We start from the raw sequence: 23,170 nt of genomic DNA, 5'->3' as shown, positions 1-23,170 counted from the left end.
GGCATAGGGGTTCTGATCCTCAGAACCCTGATGTGTTATGCACTCAGACGGCCACCGACCGTCTAGTGAGTTTTTGATACTCTATTATGTGTGTTGATATTGTTTGCAAGGGCATAGGGGTTATGCACTTATATTTGATATTGTTTGCCTACAGGCTTCGTATGGGCAGGAGATGGTTCAACGCCATGGGGAGGAGTACGATTGGAGGAGCCAGCCAATCGACCCTCAGGCAGCCTATGCTAGCGCAGGAGGACAAGCCCATGGACGGTGAGATTATTTGATTTGGTTTTCAAAATTGTCATCATATGCTTGCGATTCAACTGAGCCATGAGTTACTATACTAAGTGCATGGTTCACTCTTGTAGGTTGGGTATTTTTGATTCTACGATTGATTCCAGAGAGCTGAGACGCCGTGGACGACAATCCACATCGTCGTCTTCACAGTCGTCCCGTTCACGATCAGCAGCCCATGAGATAGAGCTTGCAGTGTTGCGTCAACAGGCAGAGTACCATCAATCAGTCTTGAGGGAACAATTGGAGTACCAGAGGCAACAATCTGAATACCAGAGACAACAAGCCGAGTACCAGAAGAAGAGGGACGAGTATTATGCAAGCCTCCAGGCCCAAAATCAAGCTCTTCTCTCGGTAAGTTGAAGTAACATTTTGTAGCTTATTTTGCAAAACACTTGATGTGTATCTTGTTTGTTCAACAATGACTTGTATATAATTTGTAGCAACTAGCCCAACAAGCGGGCGTCCCGATGCCGACATATGGGATGCCGCCTCCGGACTTTGCACTGCCAATGCCAATGTTGGCGCCTCCACCTCCGCCTCCGCCTCCGTCACAATTCCCTATGGTATGTACACATATGCGTGTGTGACATGTTCATAACTGTCTTATGTGTTTAAATGAACAACTGAGTGGTTACTATTTCATGTGCTTGTGTTATAGGGATTTCAGACACCACCCGCTTCAGTTGCCGCACCTGGAGATGGGTCTGGTCAGGACGACACAACAAATTCGTGGGTGAACACCATTTTCAACACGCAGAGTCCAGCCGGAGGAGGTGGCTACTCGAACCATCCAGACGATGGATATGATTGATGTGTCGTGATGTTTTTTTATGAAACACTTTGCAACACTTGTTTGTGAGACACAATTTCAGTTTGCAACAACCGTCGAACCTATATGTTGATGTTAAATTTGTGAATGTTAATATTTATGTGAGAATATTTGTGATTGTGAATACTTATTAGAATGTGTATATTTATGATTGTGAATGTGAATTTGTATATGTGCATGAATCTGTTTTTGTTTTGTAAATGTCAGATTTTTTAAAAAACAGAATTTTGTGTAAATTCTGTAATTTGTTATGTCCGACGGCCAAATGGTAGCCGTCGGACATAACAACGAGTTATGTCCGACGGTAGTTAATGCCGTCGGACATAAGAGATGCTTATGTCCGACGGCTACCATTAGGCCGTCGGACATAAGAGATGCTTATGTCCGACGGCCTAGTGGGAGCCGTCGGAATTAATTCTGTGGGGCCCACGTCCCGACCGTTAAAACGGTTGGGATTTGTTATCTCCGACGGGCATAGGCAGCCGTCGGAGATAACTTATGTCCGACGGCAGCCGTCGGACATAGCACTATTTCCGACGAGTTATCTCCGACGGCTTTAAGCCGTCGGAGATAAGGCGTTACCGTCGGAAATAATCTATTTCCGACGGTTTATTCCTTACGTCCGACGGCTTTGGCCGTCGGACGTTTCTGCGTTTACTGTAGTGGAGAGGGGAGAGCGCAACAAAACTAGGATGGAAAAGAGCTGTAGGTCTAGGAGAAAAGGGCACAACTAATATGTAAGCACGTATTAGGTGTAAGTACGCATACAGATATTTTAATCCGTTAGATCTAAATTCAACAATATGTTATATTTACCACCTAAACTCTTTCACCATCACCTGGTATAATTTTATAAAAAAATCCTAACAAATTATAATTATATTTACCGTTGGATATAGATCTAACGGACTAAAAAGTCTGCTTACACGCTTGCACCTAGTACCTGCTAGCATATTAGTCGTTGACAAGAGATAATGAGAGGATCAATATGTTTGTCTCCCCATACGTAACCTACAAGGAGCAACCAACGACCAAAAAAATAAACAACTCATCTGATCTTTGAATCCAACACATTAGTAGACAAATAGATTCGTTTAGTTGAGATCTACGCATCGACGGTCTCCTATCGCTCATCCGAGTAACAGTCCAAAATGTCAAATTTAGTGCAGTTTTCTGTTTTTGTTCCAACGGCTATAATATCTCTTGGGGCTATAAATAGACCCTCCCTCACCTCAATCTGTACACAAGTGATACCCCAAGGCAACAAAAAACTGTAGAATCATTCTCTATCCCTCTCTATTATATTCTATGATATATTTAGTGCTTGGCGTGTGTTGCAGCCAAAAGAAAGAGAAGTGTTGTTGTGTGCAAGATCTAGAAAATGTAATTGTTGGGGCCTTCCTCTTCCGAAGGTCCTCAAAAACACGACTAACCATTTGTTTCTAGCATAATATTAAATAATATAGGAGTTTATCATAAGTAAAGGTCGTGATGGGAGTCTTTTTCTCTACTGAATGTCCTTAAGACGAAGATACAGCTGGAAAATGACAACGATGAATAACGAAGCCATAGCCGAAGAGCAACCGCTTCGGCTTAAAGTGACGACCAAGATCAAGTATGATGCTGAGCCGAAGAGGAAAAAACTAGCTGGTCCCTAATGATTTATGTTACAATTATGAGCACATGTTAATGTCATACATGTATTTTTACCTAGGCTGCATCCTATGCATATAAATAGGTGAACAATACCCCCGTACTGTTCATGCTGAATTATACTTGCTCTCGCGTCAAGACCTTCAAACAAGCCGAAGGTATTCATGTAATATAAATTATGTTAGTGTTCATGTGTATATCATAAAACGAACATATAAATGAATAAATGAATTACATATATTATCCCTATTAATTCCTGTCTTCACAAACCATGAAGGCATGTCCTTCACGACCTTCGTCCGAAGATCATTATATTCGAAAGGAGATAATACTTCGAAGGACGAAGGTCCTTAATCTTTAACAATTGTGTTGCCTTGATTTTTAATCACAACATTTAGGAACAAGTGACCAACATTGGTGCCCACCTCCGGTGAACTCAAACGACCACCTTCGATAACAGCTTGAGCAACCACCATCGTCATGCCGCCGAAGAAAGCAATAGTGCCAGGGGCTGCCCTTGCACTGCTGGAAATAAGCCAAGAAATGCTCCCTCTGAGAGAATCCCGAAACCAGAAAAGGAAGGCCATCAACCAACACCGCAAGAAGAGGAGCTAGACCAAGAGATTAGAGACCTATAGGCCATCCAACAACAAGTGGAGAGAAAGAGAGAGAAAATGCTTCGGCTAGCTGAACTTTAGAAGAAGATTGATGAAGCTGACGAAGAAATGTGCCATATCACGCAAGACGAGCAAGGGCGAAGGCCACAACAGAGAGAGCTTCGTCAAGAAAGCCCAAGCTACGATGATATATGGTATGATGATTTCCATCATGATAACTTTGTTTTTGATGATGCTTCTCCTCTATCAGTAGAGTTGTAGGCTACCCCATGGCCACCATCCTACAAACCACCACAACTCCCCATGTATGATGGGCATTTCGACCCGAAGCAGTTACTCATAAGCTATGAGGCGACCATATCATCATATGATGGCAACACTAATGAAAGTCGCCTAGAGGGGGGGGGGGGGTGAATAGGGCGAATCTGACATTTACAAACTTAAGCACAACTACAAGCCGTGTTAGCGTTAGAATTATGAACGAGTCCGAGAGAGAGGGCGAAAAACAAATCGTGAGCAAATAAAGAGTATGACACGATGATTTATTTTACCGAGGTTCGGTTCTTGCAAACCTACTCCCCGTTGAGGTGGTCACAAAGACCGGGTCTCTTTCAACCCTTTCCCTCTCTCAAACGGTCACTTAGATCGAGTGAGCTTCTCTTCTCAATCAAACGGGACACTAAGTCCCCGCAAGGACCACCACACAATTGGTGTCTCTTGCCTCGGTTACAATTGAGTTGATCACAAGAAAGAATGAGAAAAAGAAGCAATCCAAGCGCAAGAGCTCAAATGAACACAAGTCACTCTCTCACTAGTCACTATTTGATTGGGGATGATCTATGGACTTGGGAGAGGATTTGATCTCTTTGGTGTGTCTTGTATTGAATGCTATAGCTCTTGTAAGGTGTAGGAAGTCTGAAAACTTGGATGCAATGAATGGTGGGTGGTTGGGGGTATTTATAGCCCCAACCACCAAACTAGCCGTTTGGTGAAGGCTGTCGCATGGCGCACCGGACAGTCCGGTGCGCCACCGGACACTGTCCGGTGCACCTGCCACGTCACCAAGCCGTTGGATTCTGACCGTTGGAGCTTCTGTCTTCTGGCCCACCGGATAGTTCGGTGGTGCACCGGACAGGCACTGTTCAGTGTCCGGTGCGCCATCTGCCTCTTCTCTGACTCTGGCGCGCACTGTAGCGCATTTAATGCCTTCTGCAGACGACCGTTGGCGCGAAGTAGTCGTTGCTTTGTTGGCACACCGGACAGTTTGGTGCGTCACCGGACACTGTCCGGTGCGTCACCGGACAGTTCGGTGAATTATAGCGGAGCGACCTCCAGAATTCCCGAAGGTGAGCAGTTCGGAGTTGGAGTCCCTGGTGCACCGGACATTGTCCGGTGGCACACCGGACAGTCCGGTGCGCCAGACCAGGGCACACTTCGGCTGACTTTAGCTCTCTATATTTGAATCCTTTTTCGGTCTTTATATTGGTTTGTTGTGAACCTTTGGCACCTGTAGAACTCATAATCTAGAGCAAACTAGTTAGTACAATTATTTGTGTTGGGCAATTCAACCACCAAAATCAATTAGGAAAAGGTGTAGGCCTATTTCCCTTTCAATCTCCCCCTTTTTGGTGATTGATGCCAACACAAACCAAAGCAAATATAGAAGTGCATAATTGAACTAGTTTGCATAATGTAAGTGCAAAGGATACTAAGAATTGAACCAATAAATTCTCATAGGATGCGCATGGATTGATTTCTTTATTTTTAACATTTTGGACCACACTTGCACCACATATTTTGTTTTTGCAAATTATTTTCAAAGTCCTTTTGCAAATAGTCAAAGGTAAATGAATAAGATTTTGAGAAGCATTTTTGAGATTTGGAAATTTTCTCCCCCTGTTTCAAATGCTTTTCCTTTGACTAAACAAAACTCCCCCTCAATCAAATCCTCCTCTTAGTATTCAAGAGGGTTTTAGATATTAGTTTTGAAAGGGTTGAACCAATATGAAATTCTATCAAAAATAAGATATCGATTGAAAAATCACCAATTGAAAAATCTTTTCTTAACTCAAATTTTTGAAAATTGGTGGTGGTGCGGTCCGTTTGCTTTGGGCTAATACTTTCTCCCCCTTTGGTATGAATCGCCAAAAACGGATGTTTGAGTTAAATATAAGCCCTTCTATAACTACTTTCTCCCCCTTTGGCAAACAAAATATGAGTGAAGATTATACCAAAGACGGAGAGCGGCGCGGAGCGACAGCGAAGGGTGAGTAATTCAATGGAGTGGAGTGGAAGCCTTTGTCTTCGCCGAAGACTCCAATTCCCTTTCAATCTATGACTTGGTTTAAAATACACTTGAAAACACATTAGTCATAGCATATAAAAGAGATATGATCAAAGGTATATTAATGAGCTATGTGTGCAAAATATTAAAAGAAATTCTGAGAATCAAGAATATTTAGCTCATGCCTAAGTTTGTTAAATGTTTGTTCATCTAGTGGCTTGGTAAAGATATCGACTAATTGTTCTTTGGTGTTAATATATGCAATATCGATATCCCCCTTATGTTGGTGATCCCTTAAGAAGTGATACCGAATGGCTATGTGTTTAGTGCGGCTATGCTCAACGGGATTATCCGCCATGCGGATTGCACTCTCATTATCACATAGAAGAGGAACTTTGGTTAATTTGTAACCATAGTCCCTGAGGGTTTGCCTCATCCAAAGCAATTGCGCGCAACAATGGCCTGCGGCAATATACTCGGCTTCGGCGGTAGAAAGAGCTACGGAATTTTGCTTCTTTGAAGCCCAAGACACCAGAGACCTTCCCAAGAACTGGCAAGTCCCCGATGTGCTCTTTCTATTAATTTTACACCCTGCCCAATCGGCATCCGAATAACCAATTAAATCAAATGTGGATCCCCTGGGGTACCAAAGGCCAAACTTAGGAGTATAAACTAAATATCTCAAGATTCGTTTTACGGCCCTAAGGTGAGCTTCCTTAGAATCGGCTTGGAATCTTGCACACATGCATACGGAAAGCATAATGCCCGGTCGAGATGCACATAAATAGAGTAAAGAACCTATCATCGACCGGTATACCTTTTGATCTATGGATTTACCTCCCGTGTCGAGGTCGAGATGCCCATTGGTTCCCATGGGTGTCTTGATGGGCTTGGCATCCTTCATCCCAAACTTGTTGAGAATATCTTGAATGTACTTTGTTTGGCTAATGAAGGTGCCCTCTTGGAGTTGCTTCACTTGAAATCCTAATAAGTACTTCAACTCCCCCATCATAGACATCTCGAACTTTTGAGTCATGATCCTACTAAATTCCTCACATGTAGATTCGTTAGTAGACCCAAATATAATATCATCAACATAAATTTGGCATACAAACAAATCATTTGCAAGTGTTTTAGTAAATAAAGTAGGATCGGCTTTTCCGACTTTGAAGCCATTAGTGATAAGAAAATCTCTTAGGCATTCATACCATGCTCTTGGGGCTTGCTTGAGCCCATAAAGCGCCTTAGAGAGTTTGTAAACATAGTTAGGGTACTCACTATCTTCAAAGCCGGGAGGTTGCTCAACATAGACCTCCTCCTTGATTGGTCCATTGAGGAAGGCACTCTTCACGTCCATTTGATAAAGCTTGAAGCCATGGTAAGTAGCATAGGCAAGTAATATGCGAATTGACTCAAGCCTAGCTACGGGTGCATAGGTTTCACCGAAATCCAAACCTTCAACTTGTGAATATCCCTTGGCCACAAGTCGGGCTTTGTTCCTTGTCACCACACCATGCTCATCTTGCTTGTTGCGGAAAACCCACTTGGTTCCTACAACATTTTGGTTAGGACGTGGAACTAAATGCCATACCTCATTCCTAGTGAAGTTGTTGAGCTCCTCTTGCATCGCCATCACCCAATCTTAATCTTGAAGTGCTTCCTCCACCCTATGTGGCTCAATAGAGGAAACAAAAGAGTAATGTTCACAAAAATGAGCAACATGAGATCGAGTAGTTACCCCCTTATGAATGTCGCCGAGGATGGTCTTCACGGGGTGATCTCGTTGGATTGCTTGGTGGACTCTTGGGTGTGGCGGTCTTGGAACTTGTTCATCTTCCTCATCTTGATCATGGGCATCCCCCTTGATTATTGCTCTCCTCTTGAGGTGGCTCAATTTCTTGATCTTCTCCTTCATCATTTTGAGCCTCATCCTCATCTTGAGTTGGAGGAGATGCTTGCATGGAGGAAGATGGTTGATCTTGTGCTTGTGGAGGCTCTTCGAATTCTTTAGGACACACATCCCCAATGGACATGTTCCTTAGCGCGACGCACGGAGCCTCTTCATCATCTAGCTCATTAAGATCAACTTGCTCTACTTGAGAGCCGTTAGTCTCATCAAACACAATGTCACAAGAAACTTCAACTAGTCCAGAGGACTTGTTAAAGACTCTATATGCCCTTGTGTTTGAATCATATCCTAGTAAAAAGCCTTCTACAGCCTTAGGAGCAAATTTGGATTTTCTACCTCTTTTGACAAGAATAAAGCATTTGCTACCAAAGACTCTAAAATATGAAACATTGGGCTTTTTACCGGTTAGGAGTTCATACGATGTCTTCTTGAGGATTCGGTGTAGGTACAACCGGTTGATGGCATAGCACGTGGTGTTGACCGCCTCCGCCCAAAACCGATCTGAAGTCTTGTACTCATCAAGCATGGTCCTGGCCATGTCCAATAGAGTTCGGTTCTTCCTCTCCACTAAACCATTTTGTTATGGCGTGTAGGGAGAAGAGAACTCATGCTTGATGCCCTCCTCCTCAAGGAAGCCTTCGATTTCTGAGTTCTTGAACTCCGTTCCGTTATCGCTTCTAATCTTTTTGATCCTTAAGCCGAACTCATTTTGAGCCCGTCTCAAGAATCCCTTTAAGGTCTCTTGGGTATGAGATTTTTCCTGCAAAAAGAACACCCAAGTGAAGCGAGAATAATCATCCACAATAACTAGACAGTACTTACTCCCGCCGATGCTTATGTAAGCTATCGGGCCGAATAGGTCCATGTGAAGGAGCTCGAGTGGCCTGTCGGTCGTCATGATGTTCTTGTGTGGATGATGAACACCAACTTGCTTCCCTGCTTGACATGCGCTACAAATCCTGTCTTTCTCAAAATGAACATTTGTTAGTCCCAAAATGTGCTCTCCCTTTAGAAGCTTGTGAAGATTCTTCATCCCAACATGGGCCAGTCGGCGGTGCCAGAGCCAACCCATGTTAGTCTTAGCAATTAAGCAAGTATCGAGTTCAGCTATATTGAAATCAACTAAGTATAGCTGACCCTCTAATACTCCCTTAAAAGCTACTGAATCATCACTTCTTCTAAAGACAGTAACACCTGTATCCGTAAAAAGACAGTTGTAGCCCATTTTACAAAATTGAGAAACAGAAAGCAAGTTGTAATCTAAAGAATCTACAAGAAAAACATTGGAAATAGAGTGGTCAGGTGATATAGCAATTTTACCCAATCCTTTGACCAAACCTTGATTTCCATCCCCGAATGTGATAGCTCGTTGGGGATCTTGGTTTTTCTCATAGGAGGAGAACATCTTCTTCTCCCCTGTCATATGGTTCGTGCACCCGCTATCGATGATCCAACTTGAGCCCCCGGATGCATAAACCTACAAAACAAATTTAGTTCTTGATTTTAGGTACCCAAACGGTTTTGGGTCCTTTGACATTAGATACAAGAACTTTGGGTACCCAAACACAAGTCTTTGACCCCTTGTGTTTGCCCCCAACATACTTGGCAACTACCTTGCCGGATTTGTTAGTCAAAACATAAGATGCATCAAAAGTTTTAAATGAAATGTTAGAATCATTTGATGCAATAGGAGTTTTCTTCTTAGGCAATTTTGCACGAGTTGATTGCCTAGAGATAGATGTCTCACCCTTATACATAAAAGCATGATTAGGGCCAGAGTGAGACTTCCTAGAGTGAATTCTCCTAATCTTGTGCTCGGGATAACCGGAAGGGTATAAAATGTAACCCTCGTTATTCTGAGCCATGGGAGCCTTGCCCTTAACAAAGTTAGACAATTTTTTAGGAGGGGCATTAATTTTGACATTGTCTACCTTTTGGAAGCCAATGCCATCCTTGATGCCAGGGCGTCTCCCACTATAAAGCATACTACGATCAAATTTAAATTTTTCATTATCTAGCTCATGCTCGGCAATTTTAGCATCTAATTTTGCTATATGATCATTTTGTTGTTTAATCAAGGCCATGTGATCATGAATAGCATCAATGTTAACATCTCTACATCTAGTGCAAATTGTAACATGCTCAACGGTAGATGTAGAGGGTTTGCAAGATTTTAGTTCAACAATCTTAGCATGTAAAATGTCATTTTCACTTCTAAGATTTGAAATTGTAACATTGCAAACATCTAAGTCTTTAGCCTTAGCAATTAATTTTTCATTATCATTTCTATTTCTTCAATCTTAGCAAGTAAATTACCATCATCATCTCTAAGATTGGAGATTGAATCATCACAAACATTTGAATCAACCTTAGCAATTAGTCTAGCATTCTCATTTCTAAGGTTGGCAATAATATCATGGCACGTGCTTAGCTCACTAGATAATTTTTCACATTTTTCTACCTCTAGAGCATAAGCATTTTTAACCTTAACATGCTTCTTATTTTCCTTAATTAGGAAGTCCTCTTGGGTGTCCAAGAGTTCATCCTTCTCATGAATAGCACTAATTAATTCATTTAATTTTTCTTTTTGTTGCATGTTTAGGTTGGCAAAAAGGGTGCGCAAATTATCCTCCTCATCACTAGAATTATCTTCATCACTAGAGGATGCATATTTAGTGGAGGTTCTTGATTTTACCTTCTTCCTTTTGCCGTCCTTGGCCATAAGACACTTGTGGCCGACGTTGGGGAAGAGGAGCCCTTTGGTGACGGCGATGTTGGCGGCGTCCTCGTCGGAGGAGGAGTCGGTGGAGCTCTCGTCGGAGTTCCATTCGCGACATACATGGGCATCGCCGCCCTTCTTCTTGTAGTACCTCTTCTTTTCTTTCCTCTTGCCCTTCTTGTCATCGCCCCTGTCACTGTCACTTGATAATGGACATTTTGCAATAAAATGACCGGGCTTACTACACTTGTAGCACACTTTCTTTGAGTGGGATTTGTAGTCCTTTCCCCTCCTTTGCTTGAGGATTTGGCGGAAGCTCTTGATGATGAGCGCCATCTCCTCATTGTCGAGCTTGGAGGCGTCAATGGGGAGTCTACTTGATGTAGACTCTTCCTTCTTCTCCTCTGTTGCCTTGAATGCGACCGGTTGTGCTTCGGGCGTGGAGGGGCCATCTTGCTCGATGATTTTCTTTGAGCCTTTGATCATCAACTCAAAGCTCACAAATTTTCCTATTACTTCCTCGGGAGACATTAGTGTATATCTTGGATCATCATGTATTAATTAAACTTGCGTAGGGTTAAGAAAAACGAGTGATCTAAGAATAACCTTGACCATTTCATGGTCATCCCATTTTTGCTCCCGAGGTTGCGCACTTGATTCACCAAGGTCTTTAGCCGGTTGTACATGGCTTGAGGGTCCTCGCCTTGGTTGAGTCGGAACCGACCGAGCTCCCCCTCGATTGTCTCTCGCTTGGTGATTTTGGTCACCTCATCTCCTTCGTGCGCGGTCTTGAGCACGTCCCAAATCTCCTTGGCGCTCTTCAATCCTTGCACCTTGTTATACTCCTCTCGACTTAGAGAGGTGAGGAGTATAGTGGTGGCTTGAGAGTTGAAGTGCACGTTTTGGGCCACCTCATCCTCATCATAATCTTTATCCCCTACGGATGGTACCTGTACACCAAACTCAACAACATCCCATATACTTTTGTGGAGTGAGATTAGATGATATCTCATCATATCACTCCACCTAGAATAATCGTCACCGTCAAATGTCGGTGGTTTGCCTAATGGGACGGAAAGTAATGGAGTATGCTTAGGAATGTGAGGATAGCGTAGGGGAATCTTACTATACTTCTTGCGCTCTTGGCGCTTAGAAGTGACGGACGCGGCGTCGGATCCGAATGTAGAGGGCGAGGAAGAGTCGGTCTCGTAGTAGACCACTTTCTTCATTTTCTTCTTCTTCTCGCCACTCTTGTGCGATCGAGTGCGTGAAGGGGATCCATCCTTCTTCTTGTTGGCGGACTCCCTTGATGGAGCCTTCCCGTGGCTTGTAGTGGACTTCTCACCGCCGATCACCATCTTCTTGGCGTGATCTCCCGACATCACTTCGAGCGGTTAAGCTCTAATGAAGCACCGGGCTCCGATACCAATTGAAAGTCACCTAGAGAGGGGGGGTGAATAGGGCGAATCTGGAATTTACAAACTTAAGCACAACTACAAGCCAGGTTAGCGTTAGAATTATGAACAAGTCTGAGAGAGAGGGCGAAAAACAAATCATGAGCAAATAAAGAGTATGACACGATGATTTGTTTTACCGAGGTTCGGTTCTTGCAAACCTACTCCCCGTTGAGGTGGTCACAAAGACCGGGTCTCTTTCAACCCTTTCCCTCTCTCAAACGGTCACTTAGACCGAGTGAGCTTCTCTTCTCAATCAAACGGGACACTAAGTCCCCGCAAGGACCACCACACAATTGGTGTCTCTTGCCTCGGTTACAATTGAGTTGATCACAAGAAAGAATGAGAAAAAGAAGCAATCCAAGCGCAAGAGCTCAAATGAACACAAGTCACTCTGTCACTAGTCACTATTTGATTGGGGATGATCTATGGACTTGGGAGAGGATTTGATCTCTTTGGTGTGTCTTGTATTGAATGCTATAGCTCTTGTAAGGTGTAGGAAGTCTGAAAACTTGGATGCAATGAATGGTGGGTGGTTGGGGGTATTTATAGCCCCAACCACCAAACTAGCCGTTTGGTGAAGGCTGTTGTCGCATGGCGCACCGGACAGTCCGATGCGCCACCAGACACTGTCCGGTGCGCCTGCCACGTCACCAAGCCGTTGGATTCTAACCGTTGGAGCTTCTGTCTTCTAGCCCACCGGACAGTCCGGTGGTACACCGGACAGGCACTGTTCAGTGTCCGGTGCGCCATCTGCCTCTGCTCTGACTCTAGCGCGCACTGTAGCGAATTTAATGCCTTCTGCAGACGACCGTTGGCGCGAAGTAATCGTTGCTCTGCTGGCACATCGGACAGTCCGGTGCGTCACCGGACACTGTCCGATGCTTCATCGAACAGTCCGGTGAATTATAGCGGAGCGGCCTCCAGAATTCCCGAAGGTGAGCAGTTCGGAGTTGGAGTCCCTGGTGCACCGGACACTGTCCGGTGGTGCACCGGGCAGTCCGGTGCGCCAGACCAGGGCACACTTCGGCTGAATTTAGCTCTCTATATTTGAATCCTTTTTCGGTCTTTATATTGGTTTGTTGTGAACCTTTGGCACCTGTAGAACTCATAATCTAGAGCAAACTAGTTAGTCCAATTATTTATGTTGGGCAATTCAACCACCAAAATCAATTAGGAAAAGGTGTAGGCATATTTCCCTTTAAACTGCCGTCATGGCGAAGTCCTTTGTCATGGCCGTCGGGAGTGTGGCTCAGACGTGGTATTCTTCCCTTCGACCGGCAACATTCACGTCATGGCAGAAGCTGAAGGACATGCTGGTAACCAGCTTCCAGGGTTTCTAGACGAAGCCAGTGATAACTCAAGCTCTGTTCCAATGCACATAGGACCATGAGGAATACCTGCAAGCGTATGTCCGACGGTTTTTGTGTCTCAGAGCTCATGCGCCAACGGTGCCAAATGAGATCGTTATTGAGGCTATGAACAAGGGGCTCCGACCTAGACTAACAACACAGTATTTCGCGAGGAAGCCCCCACAAACTTTGGAGAAGCTTCTGCAGAAGATGGACGAGTACATCAGGGCCGACAATGACTTTCAGCAGAGAAGGGAAGAAGCCTATAGATACTTCGAGATGACCAGGGGCTTCGAAGGAAGACTCCACCCTAGGCATGTCAGGACGATCCATAATCCTAGCACCAACGACGACAAAGGAAATCAAACTCAAGGGCATCAACACAGCTCCCAATCTTCAGGGACACAACAAAGCTCCTTCAGGCCACCAGCTCCAAGAGGCAGAGGAGGTAGAAGCTTTGCTGTAAGCAGGTCGTTTTGCCTATTCTGTGGGACATGCGAAGTCACGATTCAGAAGCAAAATGAAATAGCTGAAGCCGAAGCACGATAGAATGAGACAAAGCAGGTCGTGCAAACGGCTTCGTGCTATTCCCCATACATCCCCGAGTATGTGGGCAACCAACAACCCACAACATCAGTTGCTTCGGCAACCCACTTACAAGCTGCGTGGGCCTCGCTACCACCACCACCACTCATGGCTCCAACCTCGTCTCACAACCAACAGCTAGAAGGGCACCGCCAGGTACAACAACAACATGATGTACGCGAAGAATCTGAAGCTCGGATAGTCAACAACACTGTACCAGAGTCGAGACACATTTAATGAAGCGGTACAGGGGCTCAATCAAGAAATTTTTCATACATACTCAATATAATCTTTGTTTCTCTTGCTTTTATGTTATTACCCAAAGACAATATAAGAAGGTACGACCTTCGCCCTGTTGTAATAAATCTAGGGTTACACCATCGAGTGTAACAGAAAAAGTCACGAAGCTCCAAAGTCGTTCCTACAGGATGCAGAGCTAGAATGCCACCTAAGTAAAAGGTGAAGAAGCTACAAAGTCATTCCTACGGGATGCAGAGCTAAAATGTCACCTAAGTAAAAGGTGAAGAAGTTCCAAAGTCGTTCCTAAGGGGATGCATTGCTTAGCTCCAAAGTCGTTCCTACGGGAACGCAGAGCTAAAATACCACCTAAGTAAAAGGTGAAGAGACTCCAAAGTCGTTTCTAAGGGAATGCAGAGTCTTATTTTTATGAAGCATTCATGCATTAACATCAGTTGCATCATATCATCATACCATACTGCATAGCATCGCATCATTCATCATCTTGCATCATCCGAAACAGTGGAAAAAGAAGGAAAATTGCTCCTTCAAACATACTGGCTAACCCATGAGGTTGTTAAGACTATCTTCGACAAAGAATTATGAAAGGACGTATCAACAATGCAAGATCTATGCCTTCGACAGCGGTATTTTTATACAAGATTTATGCCTCTGACAACGGTACTCATGCAATATCTATGACAAGACCTTTGAGTCCAATAAGCTGCTTCAGCAGAAAAGGGGATTTGTATCTTTATGAAGCGTGAAAAGAAGGGATGATGTTTTTTCGCGTGCGGCTCAAAAAGGTACGTACGAAGGTTTCACACTCCACAAAGTAATATATTACATCATTGAATATACATATAGTTGATAATTGTTTCTTACAAAAGGAAAGTACATACAAAAATTCTATGGTTCAAATAAACAAGGTCTTCATCCTCTTTTAGGACTTTATCAGCAGCTTCGTTTAGAAGCCTATCTACAACTTCGTCAACAACTTAGTTAGCTATTCTGATTACTTCAAGAGCCCCCTTCAGAGATGAATCAACTTCAAGGTCATACGTGTAAGGCCCAAAATCTGTATAAGAAAAATATATATTAATAATAAAATAAATACGTGAAGAAATAAAATATTAAATTCAGATATCTCAAATTATCCTTGAGTGTTAACAATTGAGAACTGAATTTTGAAAACCAAGAAATATTTTAGAAAAGAAGTAATAGAAAAGTTTTCTATTCAAGTAAAAGATTATGCATTATTAAATGATGCATCATAAGCAATCATTTACATGAATATCTAATTTTGAAGTAATTTTTACCTCTTAACCCGCATTCAAAATATTATTTTTCTAAAAAGAAAGAAAACAATATGAGTGTCTCATATTTCAAATATTTAATCAATTAAAATAAATGTATATCTATTGTTTCATAATTGATTTAGAGTATGTAGTGAAAATGTGAATTCCTAAACTTTATCTTGGGTTTGAATTGAAACCTAAATACGAAACTATAAAATGAGAAAAGGGGTGAAAGAATATAAAATATAAAGAAGATAGATATGAGCAAAAATATCCATTATATGCTAGTAAATTATTTATTTTTATGCGCTTAACCTTCACGGTAGATTTCCAATCCAAATTTGAAATTCAAAGCACCAGATTTGAAATTTGTAAGTCAAAATGGGAATTTCAATTTGAATTTGGGATTTGAAAAATGGAAAAGAAGCGAGAAATACTATAAATTACAAAATGAATTTATAAATAGATAGACTCAACCCATAATGGAATGTCCAAGTCATACATTCAAATCTAAGTACAAATTCACTACAAAATTTGAATTCAAAATTTAGACTCAATGATAAAAAGAAAAAATTAAATGATGAAGTGGCTAGTCTTAATGCCCAACTTAAGACTAGCAAGAGTGAATTTGATAAGCTAAAATTTGCTAGGGATGCCTACACGATTGGTAGACACCCCTCAATTAAGGATGGTCTTGGCTTCAAGAGGGAAGTCAAGAACTTAACAAGCCATAAGGCTTCCATCTCCGCCAAGGAGAAAGGGAAGGCCCCTATGGATAGTAGTGCTCAAAAGAACCATGCCTTCATGTATCATGATAGGAGACATTCTAGAAATGTTTATAGAAGTTATGATGCTCTTGATTCTCATGCTATGGTTGCTTCTAGTTCTTCTATTATGCATGATAGAAATTTAGCTAGGAGAAATGCTATTAATCACATGCCTAGAAGAAATGTTGTTCATATGCCTAGGAAAACAAATAGTGAACCTTCTACAATTTATCATGCTTTAAATGCTTCCTTTGCTATTTGTAGAAAGGATAAGAAGGTAGTTGCTAGAAAATTAGGGGCAAAATGCAAGGGAGATAAAACTTGCATTTGGGTCCCTAAAGCTATTTGTACTAACCTTGTAGGACCCAACATGAGTTGGGTACCTAAGACCCAAGCCTAAATTGCCTTGCAGGTTTATGCATCCGGGGGCTCAAGCTGGATTATCGACAGCAGATGCACAAACCACATGACGGGGGAAAAGAGGATGTTCTCTTCCTACGTCAAGAACAAGGATCCCCAAGATTCAATCATATTCGGTGATGGGAACCAAGGCAAGGTGAAAGGGTTAGGAAAAATTGCTATTTCTTCCGAGCACTCTATTTCTAATGTGTTCTTAGTTGAATCGCTTGGATATAACTTGTTGTCTGTGAGTCAACTTTGCAATATGGGATATAACTGTTTATTCACAAATGTAGATGTGTCTGTCTTTAGAAGAAGTGCTGGTTCATTAGCTTTTAAGGGTGTACTAGACAGCAAACTTTATTTAGTTGATTTTGCAAAAGAGGAGGCTGGTCTAGATGCATGCTTCATTGCTAAGACTAGCATGGGCTGGCTGTGGCATCGCCGTTTAGCACATGTGGGGATGAAGAACCTTCACAAGCTTCTAAAGGGAGAACACGTGATAGGTCTAACAAATGTTACTTTCGAAAAAGATAGACCTTGTGCAGCTTGTCAAGCAGGGAAACAGGTGGGAAGCTCTCATCATGCCAAAAATGTGATGACAACATCAAGACCCCTGGAGTGGACCTCTTCGGACCCGTTGCCTATCTGAGCATAGGAGGAAGTAAGTATGGTCTTGTTATAGTTGATGATTTTTCCCGCTTCACTTGGGTATTCTTTTTGCAGGATAAATCTGAAACCCAAGGGACCCTCAAGCGCTTCCTAAGGAGAGCTCAAAACGAGTTTGAGCTCAAGGTAAAGAAGGTAAGAAGCGACAATGGGTCCGAGTTCAAGAACCTTCAAGTGGAGGAGTATCTTGAGGAGGAAGGAATCAAGCACGAGTTCTCCGCTCCCTACACACCACAGCAAAATGGTGTGGTAGAGAGGAAGAACAGGACGCTTATAGACATGGCGAGGACGATGCTTGGAGAGTTCAAGACCCCCAAGCGCTTTTGGTCGGAAGCCGTGAACACGGCTTGTCACGCCATCAACCGGGTCTACCTTCATCGCCTCCTCAAGAAGACTTCGTATGAGCTACTAACCGGTAACAAACCCAATGTTTCGTATTTCCGAGTTTTTGGGAGTAAATGCTACATTCTAGTGAAGAAGGGTAGGAATTCCAAATTTGCTCCCAAAGCCGTAGAAGGGTTTTTGTTAGGTTATGACTCAAATACAAAGGCGTATAGGGTCTTCAACAAATCATCGGGTTTGGTTGAAGTCTCTAGCGACGTTGTATTTGATGAGACTAATGGCTCTCCAAGAGAGCAAGTTGTTGATCTTGATGATGTAGATGAAGAAGACGTTCCAACGGCCGCAATACGCACCATGGCAATTGGAGATGTGCTGCCACAGGAACAAAATGAGCAAGATCAACCTTCTTCCTCAACAATGGTGCATCCCCCACTCAAGACGATGAACAGGTTCATCGAGAGGAGGCGTGTGATCAAGGGGGAGCACAAGTTGATCGTGTAATGGAGGAAGAAGCACAACCGGCACCTCCAACTCAAGTCCGAGCGATGATTCAAAGGGATCATCCCGTCGACCAAATTTTGGGTGACATTAGCAAGGGAGTAACTACTCGATCTCGGTTAGTTAATTTTTGTGAGCATTACTCCTTTGTCTCTTCTATTGAGCCTTTCAGGGTAGAGGAGGTCTTGCTAGATCCGGACTGGGTGTTGGCCATGCAAGAGGAGCTCAATAACTTCAAGAGAAATGAAGTTTGGACACTGGTGCCTCATCCCAAGCAAAATGTTGTGGGAACCAAGTGGGTGTTCCGCAACAAACAAGACGAGCACGGGGTGGTGACAAGGAACAAGGCACGACTTGTGGCAAAAGGTTATGCCCAAGTCGCAGATTTGGACTTTGAGGAGACTTTTGTTCACTACAAGCATCAACATTAAAATCTTTGCACCTATTGCAAATCATAACATGTTCTACACAAGAGTTAGATTTATTTGCTACTTCTAGTTTAGCATTTAAATCATCATTAACACCTTTTAAAGTAGAAATGGTTTCATGACAAGTAGATAGTTCACAAGAAAGCATTTCATTCCTTTTAACTTCTAGAGCAAGAGAATTTTGTGCACTAACAAATTTATCATGCTCTTCATACAAAAGATCCTCTTGCGTTTCTAATAACCTATTCTTATCATTCAAGGCATCAATTAATTCATTAATTTTATCAACCTTGGTTCTATCTAGGCCCTTGAATAAACATGAATAATCTATTTCATCATCATCACTAGACTCATCCTCACTTGAAGAAGCATAAGTACTAGTATTACGAGTGCTTACCTTCTTTTCCCTTGCCATGAGGCAAGTGTGATGCTCGTTGGGGAAGAGGGATGACTTGTTGAAGGCGGTGGCGGCGAGTCCTTCATTGTCGGAGTTGGACGAGGAGCAATCCGAATCCCACTCCTTTCCAAGATGTGCCTCGCCCTTCGCCTTCTTGTAATTCTTCTTCTTTTCCCACTTTCCACTCTTCTTTTCCTGGTCACTATCATTATCGGGACAATTAGCGATAAAATGGCCAATCTTACCACATTTGAAGCAGGAGCGTTTCCCCTTCGTCTTGTTCCTGTTGGGGTGCTCCTTGCGACCCTTTAGCGCCGTCTTGAACCGCTTGATGATGAGGGTCATTTCTTCTTCATTAAGCCCGGCTGCCTCAACTTGCGCCACCTTGCTAGGTAGTGCCTCCTTGCTCCTTGTCGCTTTGAGAGCAACGGTTTGAGGCTCGTGGATTGGGCCATTCAATGCATCATCCACGTATCTCGCCTCCTTGATCATCATCCGCCCGCTTACAAATTTCCCAAGAATTTCTTCGGGCGACATCTTGGTGTACCTAGGATTTTCACGAATATTGTTTACTAGATGTGGATCAAGTACAGTAAAGGACCTTAGCATTAGGCGGACGACGTCGTGGTTCGTCCATTGCGTGCTTCCATAGCTCCTTATCTTGTTGACGAGAGTCTTGAGCCTGTTGTATGTCTGGGTTGGCTCCTCCCCTCTTATCATCGCAAATCTCCCGAGTTCGCCTTCCACCAATTCCATCTTGGTGAGCATGGTGACGTCATTCCCCTCATGTGAGATCTTGAGGGTGTCCCAGATCTGCTTGGCATTGTCCAAGCCGCTCACCTTATGGTACTCGTCCCTGCACAATGAGGCTAACAACACAGTAGTAGCTTGTGCATTTTTATGAATTTGTTCATTGATAAACAAAGGACTATCCGAGCTATCAAATTTCATTCCACTCTCTACTATCTCCCATATACTAGGATGGAGAGAGAACACGTGACTACACATTTTGTGACTCCAAAATCCGTAGTCCTCTCCATCAAAATGAGGAGGTTTACCAAGTGGAATGGAGAGTAAATGAGCATTGGTACTTTGAGGAATACGAGAATAATCGAAAGAGAAGTTTGAGTTAACCGTCTTCTTTTTCTCGTAGTCGTTGTCGTCGTCCCTTTGGGAAGAAGAGGACTCGTCGCTGTCGTCATTGTAGATGATCTCCTTGATGCGCCTCGTCTTCTTCTTCTTTCCATCTTTTTGTTTGTGGCCTGAGCCCGAGACTCCTTCTCCTTATCATTGATCACAATCCCCTTGCCCCTAGGATCCATCTCTTCGGGCGGTTAGTCCCTTTCTTGAAGAGAACGGCTCTGATACCAATTGAGAGCACCTAGAGGGGGGGGGGGGTGAATAGGTGATCCTGTAAAACTTGAAACTTAATGCCACAAAACTTGATTAGGAGTTAGCGCAATAAAGCCAAGTGGCTAGATAAGAGTCTTTGCAAGACACGATAACCACACGAAGATCAATCACAGATAGACACAGTGGTTTATCCCGTGGTTCGACCAAGTTCAACACTTGCCTACTCCACGTTGTGGCGTCCCAATAGACGAGGGTTGCAATCAACCCCTCTCAAGCGGTCCAAAGACCCACTTGAATACCATGGTGTTTTGCTTTGCTTTACTATATCCCGTTTGCGAGGAATCTCCACAACTTGGAACTTCTCGCCCTTACACTTTGATGTTCACAAAGAAGCACAGAGTAAGGGAGGGATGAGCAACGCACACAAGACATGAAATTAGAGTACCAACATGCACACAAGTCGCAACAAGAGCTCACAACACAACTCAGCGAGTTCACAACTCAAATGGAGCTCTAATTGCTATCGCAAAGAATCAAATGCGCGGAATCAAAGTCTTGATGCTTAGGAATGCTTGGTGTACTCCTCCATGCGCCTAGGGGTCCCTTTTATAGCCCCAAGGCAGCTAGGAGCCGTTGAGTGCATTCCAGGAAGGCAATTCTTGCCTTCTGTCGCCTGGCGCACCGGACAGTCCGGTGCACCACCGGACACTGTCCGGTGTGGATCTCCTTCCTTATATGGCGAAGCCGATCGTTGGCGCTTTGGAGCCGTTGGCGCACCGAACATTGTCCGGTGCACACCGGACAGTCCGGTGCCCCCTTCCGACCGTTGGCTCAGTCACGTGTCTCGCGCGGATCGCGCGGCCGACCGTTGGCTCACCGGACAGTCCGATGCACACCGGACAGTCTGGTGAATTATAGTCGTACGCCGTTAATCACTTCCCGAGAGCAGCGAGTTCGCCTGAGCCAGCCTGGCGCACCGGACACTGTTCGGTGCACCACCGGACAGTCCGGTGCACCCAGACAGAGCTGACTTTGGCTGAACAAAGCCATCTTTAATTTCAACTTGATTTTTCCTGTTTCCAGCACTTAGACACAATACATTAGTCTCTAAAACAATGTACAAAGTCTAAGAAACATACCTTTATACTTGATTTGTACTTTGTCCACCATTTAACACTTAGGCACTTGTGTTGGACACTAAATCACCAAAATACTTAGAAATGGCCCAAGGGCACATTTCCCTTTCATAAAGGAAGCCATCTTCGTCGTTTCCTCCGTATACCAAGGACCCTCGAGCGTATTTCAGGTCCTTAGCATAATGTTGCACTTCAGCAATTTGCTCTTCTGATAGTTGCTTCCCCGAAGCATGTCGAACGATAAATTCTAAATCACCCTGAGAAGGTGCCTCATGAATAGGTGATGTTGGCTTTTCTGGAAGACTATTCTCCACCAGCTCCACTGGCTTAGCTCCCGAAGGTCCCGCTTCAACATGAATAGAAGAAGTGCTTGCAGCGACCACTTCCCTTACATCTTCAATTTTGTCATCAGAAGCTTCAACAGTAGTAGGAGTTGGCATCTTCGTGGATTTCAAAATAACATCCAAAACACTGGCCATTCTCCTTTTCCTAGGAGTCGTTGTTGTAGCAGTTGATAGCTTCGACAACCTCGTCACGGTTGGGGGACTCAACAGTTTTGGATGCTCTTCTGCCATTGAGCTCTTTGTTTCCGGCTCTTCTACCGGACCGACACTAGCTTCGACTGTCACAACAGGAATTATCTCTGGAGCCAAGGGGATAGCTTCGGCATTTTCAACAATCTCCATCTTTTATGTATCAAGCACTGCAGCTGTCCTCTCTAAAGAACGTGGCTTCGGCCTGCGAGTCAAAACCTTAGCTCTTTTCGGTTTAGGCGCGACGGAAGAGGATGAAGTTGCCACTTTTCTTTTTGACCCTTGTTTTCAGGCAGGAAAGCAGTAATCAGGATAAAAAAATACGATCACATCGAAAACTCTATTCAGTCTCCTCTTGCCATGAGCGTCGAAGGTAGTTGTCATGGCTTCGTCCTCTGCCTTCGAATAAGCTCCCAACAGCTCGTCACTGGTGGCCTCAACAGCCTCAAGTCAATCATCATTCGGCTCGTCAAATTGACTTCTATAGCGATAGGTGTATCTTAAGTAAACCAGAACACCTTCGCTGGAGCCGGCAGCAGTCTCCTTCGGCATCTTCTAGTCATTCACAAGAGGTCATACCTTGTAAGCAATATGCTCTTGAATCAAATCCTTGGTGCCAATGTAAGTACACACTGCGTTGAAGGCCATCAAACATGCTTGCACTTCGTTCCCACTTGCGATCGATGGCCTCCTGATACCGAAGCGTGATCATATGGGACGCTGGATTATACCCCTCACATCCTCCCTGTCACTTAGATCATTCTTGACATAGAACCATTGCTTCATCCAAGAGCTCGACCATTTCTTTTAGAATGTTGGCATAGGATACCTCACATCAGAACGATGCACGAAGCTGTAACATCTGAAGTTGTTATGATACTCCTCCTTCCCAATTACCTTCGTATGGTAAGATAATTCATGAATGTTGCAGAAGCACTTGGCAACTGGCTCCAGCCCTTGGTTTCTCATAGCCCAAATAAAAACGCCAACTTTAATTAAGGCTTCAGGAGGAAGCTGATGAAGGTATATCTCAAATGTCTTTAGCACTTCGATCAGCATCTTGTGCAACGAAAAACAAAGTCCATGCTTCATAAAACCTTTAAATACTACCACTTCATCCACTTCAGGAAGATGAACAGTGTTTTCTCTTCCATCCCTCACTATGGATATGTCATGGAAATATTTACTCTTCATCGCTTTAATTTGCCCTTGCTTAACAGTTGATTTCTCGAAAACAACATGGCTTGGCCTCCATGGCCGATCTTCAGCATCTTTGTTTTTACTTTCAACATCAAAGCTCTCCCCAGATAGTCCAGCTAGCATTTCATCATTGATTTTCTCAATGTTGGTCCTTTCCATGGCTTTGTAGAAACTAGCAAGTGTGGGGTCTACACTTTTCTTATCTTCGGCCATTTCG

At 43.6% G+C, this 23,170-nt stretch overlaps 1 protein-coding gene across 1 annotated transcript; it reads left to right on the top strand.

Moving 5' to 3' along the window:
* Nucleotides 1-740: 740 nt before the first annotated feature.
* On the top strand, nucleotides 741-1,270 carry LOC118473362 (LOB domain-containing protein 13-like). The gene is made up of 2 exons (XM_035962604.1): nucleotides 741-857; nucleotides 953-1,270. Exons 1-2 carry the CDS (start codon nucleotides 762-764, stop codon nucleotides 1,103-1,105), a joined length of 249 nt encoding a protein of 82 aa, XP_035818497.1. The 5' UTR covers nucleotides 741-761; the 3' UTR covers nucleotides 1,106-1,270.
* The last annotated feature ends 21,900 nt before the right edge of the window (nucleotides 1,271-23,170 follow it).

This window comes from Zea mays, chromosome 9 (genome assembly GCF_902167145.1).
Source record: "Zea mays cultivar B73 chromosome 9, Zm-B73-REFERENCE-NAM-5.0, whole genome shotgun sequence".
In the NCBI taxonomy this organism is placed as follows: Eukaryota; Viridiplantae; Streptophyta; class Magnoliopsida; order Poales; family Poaceae; genus Zea; species Zea mays.
This window is presented reverse-complemented; position numbering and strand designations above follow the sequence as displayed.

What these genes read in the sequence shown, in the direction of transcription:
- LOC118473362 (XM_035962604.1), top strand. Translation starts at nt 762, where the DNA reads ATGCCGACATATGGGATGCCGCCTCCGGACTTTGCACTGCCAATGCCA. An exon ending in CTCCGTCACAATTCCCTATG is followed by an intron (nt 858 to 952) that starts GTATGTACACAT and finishes CTTGTGTTATAG; the next exon opens with GGATTTCAGACACCACCCGC.